Source organism: Manduca sexta, chromosome 10, assembly GCF_014839805.1.
Source record: "Manduca sexta isolate Smith_Timp_Sample1 chromosome 10, JHU_Msex_v1.0, whole genome shotgun sequence".
Lineage (NCBI taxonomy): Eukaryota > Metazoa > Arthropoda > Insecta > Lepidoptera > Sphingidae > Manduca > Manduca sexta.
The window spans coordinates 10582798-10596190 of NC_051124.1; the positions used below are offsets into that span (position 1 = coordinate 10582798).

General features: G+C 33.9%; 1 protein-coding gene across 1 annotated transcript; it reads left to right on the plus strand.

Annotated features, from left to right (window-relative positions):
• The first annotated feature begins 1819 nt into the window (after positions 1 to 1819).
• Positions 1820 to 13015, plus strand: LOC115441939 (lysozyme). The gene is made up of 4 exons (XM_030166868.2): positions 1820 to 1978; positions 9532 to 9717; positions 10610 to 10683; positions 12489 to 13015. The coding sequence occupies exons 1-4, from the start codon at positions 1912 to 1914 to the stop codon at positions 12633 to 12635; spliced, it is 474 nt and encodes a 157-aa protein (XP_030022728.2). The 5' UTR covers positions 1820 to 1911; the 3' UTR covers positions 12636 to 13015.
• The last annotated feature ends 378 nt before the right edge of the window (positions 13016 to 13393 follow it).

Consider the following 13393-nt stretch of genomic DNA (forward strand, 5'->3'; position numbering starts at 1 on the left):
CAATTACCCACTAGGAAAACTCATAATGTTAGGCAGATTGGTAACGTACCCAGCATGGCTCTACAAAGCAAGATTTATAAAATAATAAATATTTCCGACGTTCATTCAGAAAATTCTGATGGGGACTAAGATATAATTATTACCTATATCTTGATAATTACACTTGATAATACTTGCTATAGAAGGCAATGGCGAAGGATAAATTTTCCCAAAAGGGAACCCGATGCAATATAATATAAATACGATATATATAAACGCAGTCAGAAAACCGTTCTAAGTATAATTAGATTGAAATTACTAGCATAATGTACTTTTCATTTTTTTCATAAGGAATTTTAGAAAAAAAAATTGCCTATATAAACCTTTTAACAAGTTGATTTTCGTCCCCAATACATATTTTAGGTATTTATAAAAGATAATATAATGCGCTCAAATTAGCCGGACCTAAATCAGGTTTTATAACCGGTATGTATTTTATTGTACAGAAAATAAGAATAATATAAACATCCATAGCATTAAAACCCCAAATATGATCGTGTGTTAAAAACAAAATGTTTTTAAAATGTTGTAATGTTCATTCAGGTAAACATTGGTGATACGAATTTGGGATGTTGTGTACCGCGAGTTACTTTAAATATGCTAACAATGGTCCAATGGTTTTACGTGATGGCCATAATAAGGCAAACCAAATATATCCAAAGAAGGGATTTTAAATTATTGTCACTGTAATGTTATGTTAAAGCGAATGTTAGACATTGAAAGAAAACTATTTTTCTGATTTTATCGCGGTTCTTAGAGTTCCGTACCTCAAAAGGAAAAAACGAAACCCTTATAGGATCACTTTGTTGTCCGTTCGTCCATCCGTCCGTCTGTCAAGACCCTTTCTCCGGAACGCGTGGAGGTACCCAATACCCAAGTCTACTCTCCCTTGGAGCTGTGAAAAAATCAAGCTAAGCTTCTAAGCTAACGCAATCAAAAGATACGGCCGTTTATTATATTATAATCTTCTTCCAGCGTTTCGAAAACTTTGCAGTCTTCATGGTCACGGGAGAGACTACGGTGTTGGTCGTCCGAAAAGTTAAAGCTACGATATCTACTTACATTAGTACTATTTCAACAGTTGTTACTGGTTGACTTCGACCTTTACTAGTTTTTTTTTTATACATAAGTATCTACAATAAAAGTATATAAGGAGTCAAGTCCCTCGTCATGTGATAAGCGCCAGTCGCCACACCTAAGAATTACAAAGAACATGGCATTACCAAGTATTAGTCACTCTTAGAGGTCTATAATTCCAGCTCCAATGACCTTAAGAACAGCATACAACGGTGTTCGTTATGTGGATGAATTCTCACATACAAAAAATCTGAAACATCAGAAATCTTTTTTTTTTTCAAGTATTGATCTTATCGAAGACTACGCTCTCAATTTTATGTTATTCCAAAAAGTAAAGTTACGAAGATCAATTGAAGCCGTATGCCTTAAAAACAAAGTTATTAAATATACATAAAACAAGTTTTAAATCAATATACTTTTTGCATATTATGCTACATTAAAATGCAATAAAACCTACGTACAAAGTATTTTTTAAAACGGTCAGCCCTTTCCATATTATAATTCTCTTTGGTCAGCCCTATCGAGTTTCTATAAAAATATATTTCAAAAATGTTTAACCTTTGTCTATTTAAAAAAAAAACATGTACCTATATGCCGATTATAATTGGTACACAAATTGAAACACAAATAAAACACATCCAAATTTTAGTGAATTTCACGAAACAGTGAATCAGTGATCCTCGGGGCTTCCATATAAGCGCGCTAAGGCCACGATCAATGCCAGTCGTGTGAAGTTGCGCGTGCGCATACATCGTCGCTTATTTATTTTTTATTAAGTTTTTTATAACCGCCACTATGGCATCAGCCGTGCTTAAGTTCAGTGTCGTACTGTTGGTGATCGGCGTCTGTGTAGCTGATGTTTGTTAGTATAACTTTTATTATTCCTATTTTTACTAACATAATCTAACTAATTTACAATAAACAAGGTACCTACCTACTATAATATAATATCAAAGGCTTGCTTAAGATGGTTTCAACATCTAATTTACAAATTGTGTTAATCAAATGTGGTTTTTGGAGGAAAATTTACTGCGCCCTAAGGATCCCAAAGGGCGGAAGTGATCGCCTAGGGTGACTAAGATCAATAAGCACCGAAGGTATCAGCCTTTAGCACAGCACATTCCGAGTAACATAATATATTATTACACATATAGTATGATATATACCTGGGTATCTAGTGTCTCTTCAATACATCGTTTTAAATTAAGCTTATAGGTTAGATGTGAGATTTTTATGTTATACTGGAAATAAGCCATATAGTTATAATTACATTTTATAAACAGTATATTGAAGTTATCCTTTTTTAGGCACGTTAGAAAAAAATTATGAGAGTAAACCTTACGATGCACGTGCGCTCCATCACGAAAAACCGACACCATTAAATTAGCTATGCATTAGTTCAATTATTACATTATTATTTAATATGTAATAAAAACATTAATAAATTGATAATAGATACAAATAATATTTATTAAAATCCGGAAAAAAAAATTAAATATAACTTACCAACTATGTGTTACAAATAGGTATGCAATATGTTCTTTTTCTTTTCAGTTTACCAAAGTGTTATTATAAAAGGACTAAAATGATATTTTCCATCGTCGCGTCATTACAAAATAATAGTAGGTTCCTATTCGTGAAACAGAGAGACAAACAAAAAAATTGCCTATTTGATTTCATCCTCTAATAACATATTGACTGCGCATTAATTGTTCAACAATTTTAATGTATCCGAAAACCTTCTACAATTCCGCCTAATTATTAATGAGTGAGCATTTGGGTGCGATCAATGAAATAAATAATGACAATTAACTAATAGTGCAAAAATGTACACACTTAAAGTACTTACATACATAAAAATAACACATCCGTGAGCCAACATAGGTCAATGGTTCAACATCTATTAATTAAACTGTTAGTGCAACATTATAAACAATATTTAACACTTTCGTGCTATATATCATATATTTATTTTCTTTTACGCTCGTTCTATGGCAAGTTGACAGAGTTAGTGCGGAATCTGACGTCCAACTTTAAAATCTTTATGAATTGTCCCCGTTCTGTGAAAGAATAGCGATAGTTATAAATCACCGCTGTTTTTATTATTATATTTTTTATTTACTTATAAGAGTAACTTATTTCATGCGAAGTGACATAACTACAAATACGGAGTAGCATCACTACTCCTTATTTGTCAGTCGCCTCATTAGTTGGGAACCGACAAAGTTTTAATGCCTAGACCAGGCAATAAAAAAGTGTTTTAGCAGCCGAAAAAACCCAGTCAAATTATCCGATATAACCTCTATCAATTAAGTGTGTTCTAGTTGCGCCTCCAACAAAGCTAACACGGTTATTTTATGGGAATGAATTTATTTTATTTGTAATATATCATTCAGAATTTTTTATACAAAGTACTGCAGCACGTTGCCTCATCCCGAGACATCAGATACCGCCATTTTCAATAAACGATCTACTTAATTGTTTTTTTAAACATAGCGAAAATGGACCAGTCAGTACAAAGTATTTTCCACATTAGATATTACTTTTTAATTAGTTAAATAATTATCAGCATCGGATCGAATATTAGGATTGGGATCATTTATTCAAAGCGACCGATAGAGAAACAGCAGAAGTCTCAGCACATAGTAACATTCGATCCATTTTCCTCATAAGAGGTTTCGTTACGAATGACCTACTCTTACGTGTGTAAATAAAAGATAATCGTAGCCTGGTTTACGTCATAGGTCATGGGCTGTTATCTATCATTATTAACCTTTGTTTACCATAAGTTCCTCGACGTGTCATAACAAAAGCTTAAGTTGATTTATTTTTGACCTTCTAGATAGATAGAGACTCGAAAGAATATGTATGTAATACTTAAGTATTTACGTTTTACCAGTGTATTTTGAGAAATATAAATAAATGTGACATTTGCATTTTTTAATTTGTTCATAATGAATGATTTCAAATATCGACCTCAACTGTTATATACGGGTCGATTACGAAAATTTAATAATTAGAATAAAGTTTGTTTGACATGCTAAGAGACAAATTAACTTGATTGATTTATTATCTGTAATCATTAAAATCAAGTAAATAGCATAAACCAATGAACCTTATTTCCTGGAATGACTTGAGTGCAAAATTATAGAGCAATATTTTTATATAAATGCTTATAAATGCATGCGACTTCCATTATAGTTGTGTTGCAAAATGAAAATATAATTGTAAATTAATTGGCATTGTTAATGATACAACCAATTATTGTAAACAGGAATAGTTGCATCTATTAATTAACATTTAATTGATTATTGTGAGGAAAATGTCTTGTTTTTTTGTTCCTATTTGATAATCGACTTTGTTATAATATCTACCTATTATATGAGGTGTCTGATTCTTAATAGGGACTTTTTTGCTTCTATTAATTCTAACTGTGTTACTACATTATTATCCGTAATAACTTAATCGATAAAAGATATCTTGGACTAATAGGGTTTTTAAAAACTAACGCATGAAAATTAATTTAAAGATTTCTCAATACCATGACGTTTAGCTTGTATACGCCTCAAGGCATAGGCCCTTTAAGACTTTTATCTTTCTATATCCAAATAAAACATAAAGCAGATCGTAAAATAAATGACTAAAGTAAATTAAACTCTGCCTATTTTGAGAAGATGTCACCAAATTTAATTGTTATCAAGAATAGACAACGTGACAGTTATGAAAGAAAACATAAAATAACTATGGGTCTATCTCAGTTACACTATCAATTATTAATAATATGTAATTATAATTCTACGTAGTTAGAAAATCGCTCACACTCGGGCCTTGTAGCCTGAGGCACAACTGGTGCCCCAATTTTTTAACATGTGTACTCCGTCCAATGTTGTGATAGAGCGCGAGCCTATTCCCTTACACAGCACAAATTCCATACTCCAGACTGATCCAAACTTGAAAATCCCAATATTACTTTTCCCTACCCAGGAATCGAACCCGAGATCTAACTGCAGTCGTACCGTAGAACAACTACCCCACCCAAGAGAATTAAAAAATCAATGCTAATAAATAATCAAAGACATGACATTCACTACAGCATTTCTTTAGTAATATTCTTTACCTAGAATTCTAAGTAGCAGACTACACGATGTATGTATAGGTAATTTTCTGAATAATTCTAAGTAAAGACAAGTCTTGTTGCTCATGATGTATGTCAAGTGAATAATTGATGGCGTTATTGTTTATCCGGTTAAGTACCCTTGAAATGTTGGCATCGCTGCTTGCTAATATTATGTCATAACTAATACGCGTACCTAGCCTACAAACTCACACATACTTCTGTAATGTTTTTTTTTAAGCAAGCGGCTAACAAAAGTCCAAATAGGTCATACAATTATAACCTCTACATCGAAAAGCATTAGGATACGTTGACGTGTTCGAGAAGAAATGGGGAAGATATCTAGATGAGCCAGTAGAAATTTCTTATAGCATCAAACGCTTTCCGCGCGATTCATAGGCAGCCCCAAGATAAAAGATCCGTATTTGTTATGATATTTTTAAAACTCAGATATGTGATATCTCTATATTATTTTGGTCGAATCTCATGTAGGCTAATACAGAACGAATATTTGTATTTATTTCGCTGTTCAAAACTATAGATACTTATTTTTTTTAAACTTGCACGACTTAGTGACCGCACTTCACCTGATGGTAAGTGAATCCAATAGAATGTCGACTACAATGATTACCCCCGGCAGTCACAATTATGCCGGCCGGTTGTAACCGGACTTAACATGACTGAAATTAAAATTTAATTAAAGCAACAGTCTCGGGTACTCTGCTGCAATTTCAGTGCTGTTATAAAAACCTGCAAAGCAAACAAAACAATACATAGTTATTCTAAAAACGTTGTATGACTGATGCACAAGGAATGAACACGGCATATGACAAAGAACTTATGATTAGTCGCGAAGCTCGACACGAAGTTACACACGCCTTGTCTATTTAACATTTTCGTAATCCGGTTGGAGACAGGCGTGGAACCGGTCGCGTGATACATATACGGTTACTTGTTCGACATGCCAGGATCCCCCTATGGGTGCTAGGGTTTGTAGAATTAGCCATTTAAATTATTACACATCGGCATTCAGTTGGCTTGTTTTATGAAAATTGTTTACAATGTGTAACAACTTTAAAAGTAGGGAACGTTCTGCAGAAATGTGATCTTTTGACACGTTTTAAAGTTGACTTACTTCGTTGAGGAGTTATTATCTGCCTGCTGAATCTTTAACAAATTTACCACAGTCAATTTCACAACATATTTTTAGACGTGAATACACCCAATTTCTTTTCCAGTCTCCATCCGTCTCATCATCTTACACCCTTCGCAAAGGAATTGCGAAGGGTGTAAGATTTGTCCTGTTCCCTCGGAGATCGGCAATGATCTTGTAATTCTTCCAACAGTGAGATTTGAACGCCTAACCCTCCCTCTAGCTACGCCCATGATTAGAACCGAGCACATCGAAGCTTAGCAGAATGACGGCATACTTCCTACATCATCTATATAGGTCATGATCAATATTACCTATGTACTTGCCGTTTCCGCATGTGCAAAGCTTTATTATTTCTCTATGCAATTCAAATGTATGCAGATTTCTTTATTACATTACATGTATCTAATTCAAGGTAGAATTTAAAGTAGTCTCATTTCTTATATTCTTGGAAGTTCATTAACTGTTAACTTGGCATACGTTGCATACTTAGGAATATTAAAATATTTTGAATAAGTGATTTGGAAGCAAATGTTTGCAACTACTATATTATTTCTTAGCTTTTGTTATAATAAAAAAAAAACGACGAAATATATGGTAGGCTATGAATAAATGAATTTCGGCTACGGCGGCCAATCTGAATATTATAATGCAAAAGTGTGTGCGCAATACACAGGTGCACTCTATGCTCCTTCCCTCTCGTAGTCCAAAATAATAGTTATGGACTTAATAACATATAACGTGCTCTACCTAATAAATACATCAATAAAACTCTCGAAACAGTATAAATAAGCAAAGCAGTTCAATTTGTTTCTAAGGAAGTAAAATTTGTTTCCTTAAAAAAAACACTAGCTAATTAAAGTAGTACCATTAAACACGGACAGTTCAAAAAGTGCCAAAAATTAACGAAAACCGCTTAATTTCCTATCATAATAATCTAATAACTTGCAGGTAAATATTTTTTAGTTACGGTAAATTAAATGAGCTAAAAGAAAGAGATGAAAACGTCAAGGAGACTTTTCGCGCCAAAACACAACATGAATCATAACGTCACCTTGTGACGTCACAAATCATAATCATACCTAATTGGTCCAAACAAAGTAATATGCATGTAATGCCGGAATATAACATCTTAATATAAGTAGAGGAAGTTGTTATAATTGAAAAAAACTGAACAAGTGTATTCGCGGTAAAACCACCCGGACGCGTATATTTTTTTACATAATAACTTCTTGGAAACGTAACGAGTTGTTACTTTACGGCAAAATTAACATTATTATAGATAAAACTTTATCGTCGATTGTCATTTCTATTATACGCAATTACTTCCCGGATTCACTTATATTTTTAGGTCATGTAAAACAAGTACATCATATTTACTTTGATGTTAAAAATTGCACTTAAGTTTTATATTGGTGATTCGGGCATGAATCGAAACCCTGACCTTTCTTAGCACTTCTCAGCTGCACCGCGGAAGTCGGCAAATACTACCTACAAAACTACTACCAATAAATATTATACGCGCTAAAACAATTATTATAAATGGACCTGCTTTGCCCTTTATTCAGCATTTATTTGCTCACAATACGTTTCAATTCGTTTCCAAAGACTTTTCGCTACGCACGTTAGAGATTCCATAGGCCTCTTTCCACATTGTTACCTCGCGACCTGCCCTTCTATGAAAGGCTAAAAGAATGTTTAGGTAAACGGCGGCTTCCCTACACTTTTGGGACAGTCATAATCCATAGGACCACGGACGATTTGGTCCTCTGAACATCAAGTAGACCATTCTAAAATAATAAAAAAAATCCTCTACTGTCCATTATTGGTTATTGTAATAAATACGAATAGAGTGCTACAGCATACATTTTGTACTTGAATTTACACAATGGTAAATTGGTTTCTTTGTTCTGACTATGCAGGTACTGGATAACCCGTACTTAATATTGATGGGAATCTACATACTTAGGTCAAAAACCAGCGTGATTCATGATGGCGCTACTTATAACGAGTTAGATTAGTATCATAGCATGCATTGTCTATAAAATTTAATATTATTATCGGATTTTTTGCATGAATACGTGAGGTATCACGTAAAAAATCGTCATTATATTATAAGTATTTATCAAGTCTTAGTGGTCTAATATGATTAGGCGGGATCCCGCAACCATTGTATGAAATGAGACATCGTGTAGCAAATCGCTATCATAAGGATTTATGAAGTCTAAATGGTCTAATATAATTTTGGGGGAACCCAAATATTTATCCTCTAGCCGCCTAGCATTTACTTATTTGGACTCCTTGCAGAATCCACTCATTCAGTCGTATCTCATTTTCTCTATTACCGAGAAGAAGGATTCACGCGACTACTGTAATAAAAGATTTCTATTTTCTCTCAAATTAAATGAATCATTATAACACTTAATTAACAAAAAGTAATAAATCAAAGGTTGTGCAACACCCTCAAAGGTCAACTTCTTATTCATAAAAAGGATGATACATTCGACGTAAGGAAATTCCGCATTGACCCTGAGGTCCGGTACCATTACCACAAGGTCAATGCATTGGGTCATTGGCGTGACCTCCTCCAGGATTCGAACCGGACTGCGGTCATATTTACATAAATGTTTCGACATGTTTGTTGCGTGAACACACTGACTTTTAGTACCTTTATTTTATTTTATTGGAAACCTCTGCGACTGCAATATAAAAACATTTTTTATTCATTTCCTACAATCAGGAATGTTTATTGTCTTGTTCGGTTGGCATACAGAACCGACTAGTAAATACTAAATAGTGGCATACGCATGCGGTTTACTATATTATATTCTCTTTTAATAGTAAGCGTGAAATATTCAAGGGGACTTGTATAAAACTAGCCCATCTAAAAACTTTGGGCAAGTTAATATGTGTTCAAGACATTGGTGAAGCGTGAAGTTTTTCCATATGTAACCCGACATAACATATAGGTACTGATATGCATAAATTCAAGTCGTTCTAATGATAATTTGATTTTACATAAATTACGAACAGAAAGCCGATTTCCTGGGGTTTTATGGACCCTTCGCCACTGGTTCAATAAAATCAAACCTGAATCTTTTCAACAGCTAATACAAGCTATTATTAAACTATATCTTTCCTTTCACAGCCCACCTGTACCAGAATACGCCGGTGACAGAGGTGTGCCTCGGCTGCATCTGCCAGGCCGTCTCTGGGTGCAAGCAGGGCATCCAGTGCGATGGAGACCACTGCGGCCTGTTCCACATCACCTGGGCCTACTGGGCTGATGCTGGCAAACCAACTATTAACAACCAGAGCCCTGATGCTCCTGACGGTAAGATATTTTGAAAGAGTTACTGACGGTAATTGTTATAAGACTATAGGTTGTGTGTGCCTTTTGTTAAAGATAGGAATTGGGAAAAAAAAGGTGCAATTGAAAATGAAAGAAATTAAAATATATTGTTAACTACAGCAGATTAGGAATGACGAAAAGTAACCAAATTTAATGAAAATTAAATTAAAGCATGTCTATGTAATTTTATCTCAAGTTTTTGCTTCGAAATCAAGGACTATTAAGTTAATTAAACTCATGTAGATAAATAATGATTACGTACCTATTTACCAAAAATTACCTTGATGTTTCTAATCACTTTTATTACGTATTTTGTTCCCAATTTCTTGAAAAACAATTTTAGTTATCTGCGTATAATTTTATTTAAACATTCCATATTCATTCATACATAACTAATTATTTATGAGTCAAATCGAGTTATTTGGCAATTTCACATTTCATTAGGTACGTCATCTTGTTAAATCCCACTCACCTTGAAAACTACAGAAATATTTGGAATAATTTGCATTTAAATTAATCCTTCTTTAACGCACAAAACGTACATATAACACACGCTTATCTTAATTACAAATATTTTTATAAAATATTGGATTACATCGTACATTTTTTCATTCGTCCCTAAAAGTCAAGATTGGTTGTTTATTTTTTTATTTCTTTTAATACAAATTACTATGCTACACGCAAACGATCGCAACAAAGTGCCTCATATAGTATTATAACATCAACATCATTCATCATTCAGGTCCTATGTCCCCTAGATGAGACTAAGGGCATCAACAGTGACTCTACATTCTGCACGTTCTTGAATTGCCTTTGCTTTCGCTCCGAGTCACAGTACCTACATATGATTTAATTGATATGTTTCTGTTTCCAGCGTACCCCAACTGCACCAACGATCCCCGTTGCGCCGCTCTCGCTGTTCAAAACTACATGAAGAAATTCGGTCAGGTAAATAAACAACTTAAATCAATAATGTTTATATTTCCTTTAATAAAGAATGGAGTTTGATAACCATATCTGAAAAATATCATATGTGAAAAAGTTCACTATAGGAATTTTGAGGGTGTGTGCAGTCTACCAAGCCGCACTAGATCAACGTGGTGGAATAAGGCCTAATCCCTCTACTAGTCGAGGAGGCCAGTGCCCAGCAGTGGGGCAGTATATATACAGGGCTGATCTTATTATTATTTTATATGATTATATCTAAAAAAAAACAAACGTTTACAATGTAAAGTTAATATGAATTTACTTAAATTACAACTTCAATGATGGTAGAGTCAACTTTATTCCTTAATTGACCACGAAAATCTATTTACGCCAATAGTTATGGTACTTACATATATTATATTATGATCTAAATTTAAAAAATAAATCAATTATGTTACGTACATCGATGTTATGTAAGTGTAACATTTATTGGAATTTCATCTATTTTAAATTGTCTAATTAAGATATGCATCTGTTCGTACCTGTGGCATGTTTTACGACTGTATAAAAAAAATTTACTAATAACACACGAAAAACAAAGGAATGAATTGGCTTTCGTATCTTTTTTAACGAAATCAAGATAATCTCATTAAAACTTGTAACAACTGGACTAGTTCTTGTCGAACCCTGAATTTGTAATATCTAAATTATAAACATTCAAATACCATTTTTTGCATGACTATGTTTTTTTGTATATCCTATAACAAATCCGTGGGTGTGAATGTATTATCGTAGATATATGTAAATTTGACACGACTTTGCTTTGTCAATTTGCATATCGAGTCGCATAGTGACATCACCGAAATAAATATCAGGAACCTCGGTCACAAAAACAATAACACGCAAGCCTTGTGCACAAAGCACTGAGGTTAATAATCTGCATTGGATATAACTTGTATCGAAACTAGTTTCTTATTTTAATCTCCAAAGCTGCTGCAATTAACGTTTTCTGTCTTCGGCCGACATCTGCAATTTATTAAGATTATAAAATTCCCATCATAGTTAAAATGCAAATTTGAATGAATAGCCACCTTATGTTAGTATATTGGTGAGAAGATCGAACAATAGAATGTTATAAAACACAGTTTTATAGCGATTAATGTTTGGAATATTTTTATTTAGAATCGAAGTAATAAAAAGTTGTACACCATTATGAAACTTGTTTGCAAAATTAGTGATAATACATGTCGGCTTAGTAACAAGTATAGAAACCAACTGTATGTTTGATTTTTTTATTACAAATACGGCAAAATTACTCTTATCTTTTCTAACCAATCCATACGAAGACATGACTCTGGTTATTCGCCGTAAAAACGAATTCTTGAAACTCCTACACTACACAAGCCTGCAGTTCCGCGCCGCTGAGGACTTCGTTCCGTTCTCCGTCCTCCCGACCCTGCTAACGAAGGATAGTAGTTACACTCATCCCATAATCGCTTATGCCTTCATCCTCTCCTAGTTGTTGTCCTGAGCAGAGGTTCCTAACCCGTTAGTAGGTTGCCCTCAGCATTGTTACTTAATGTGAAAGGGTTGCGATCACCTAAATCGCTGACCCCAAAAGTCTGGCGCGTTTGTATAGGCCGACCCTTGTCAGGCAAAAAACGTGTGCCATATTAAAAAAACTCAATTTATGTATTAGTAAATGACATCTGTAGTAAATAGTGTAGGTAAAGATTATCGAGAAATGATTATCGCCAGTCGTCAGTAGGCTCAATTATGCCGGCCTGTAACAGGACACACAATTAATTGTCAATTTTTATTTCCAGGACTGCAATAACGATGGTCGCGTCGACTGCTACGACTACATGGCAATCCACAAGCTGGGCGGGTACGGGTGCTCCGGACAGCTCCCCTTCAACTACGTGAACGTTTTCAACCAGTGCGTGGCCACCTTCGCCGGACACCAGGGGTGAACTTCATCCTAACCGAGATCAAGAGTTGAAGGATGTGCCAAATACTTCGACACCACAAAGATACTGATTGGCTTTATCTGTTGTCAATAAATTATAAACTCTAATAATATTATACAGATGTTACAATTCGAATCTCGTCAGAATTCATCATTCTAGAAAAGTTTATTACTAATAAAAAAGAACTAAGATAATAATACTTTGCTATTAAGAAAAATATTAAAGTATTATATGGAAAAAAGTCCTTCTTCAACTAATGATCCTGGGATCGCTGCTGCGATGAATTTTTATATAACGTATATTTTTAAGCAAAATCAACTACATTGGATGTATAATTTATAATATTTTTAATAAACTAGTCTTTATAGGCTGAACCTATAAAACTGAGTATCATTTGCTAACGTTTTAATCTGCTCAGTTTATGAATATGCTTATTAGCATTTTTTATCGCATGATATAATACCTTATAGATTTTTAGAGGAGCATTAAATGTGCCTCCATATTACTGAGTTTATATTTTAATTCTAATTACGCAGGACACATTTCTATATTATTCTTTAAAACGTCTGACATTATACCAGCTTTTGCATACAAGTGCGCGCTAAATCCCCTTCCTGGAAAAAAAACAGGAATTACTTTTCTAGGATATGATTGCCTCAAGTTCGTCGCTTTCTTGGTCTTAAATGTAGTTGGCCTGTGGACAGTCGATTTCTAGACCATTCCCAGATGATCCACACCTGAGTGTAGAATGATAGCAGAGT

Excerpts from the sequence above, each read along its gene's own strand:
- LOC115441939 (XM_030166868.2), top strand. The coding sequence starts at position 1,912 with ATGGCATCAGCCGTGCTTAAGTTCAGTGTCGTACTGTTGGTGATCGGC. Across the intron at positions 1,979-9,531 it reads CGTCTGTGTAGCTGATGTTT|CCCACCTGTACCAGAATACG; the intron begins GTTAGTATAACT and ends TTCCTTTCACAG. Across the intron at positions 10,684-12,488 it reads ACATGAAGAAATTCGGTCAG|GACTGCAATAACGATGGTCG; the intron begins GTAAATAAACAA and ends TTTTATTTCCAG.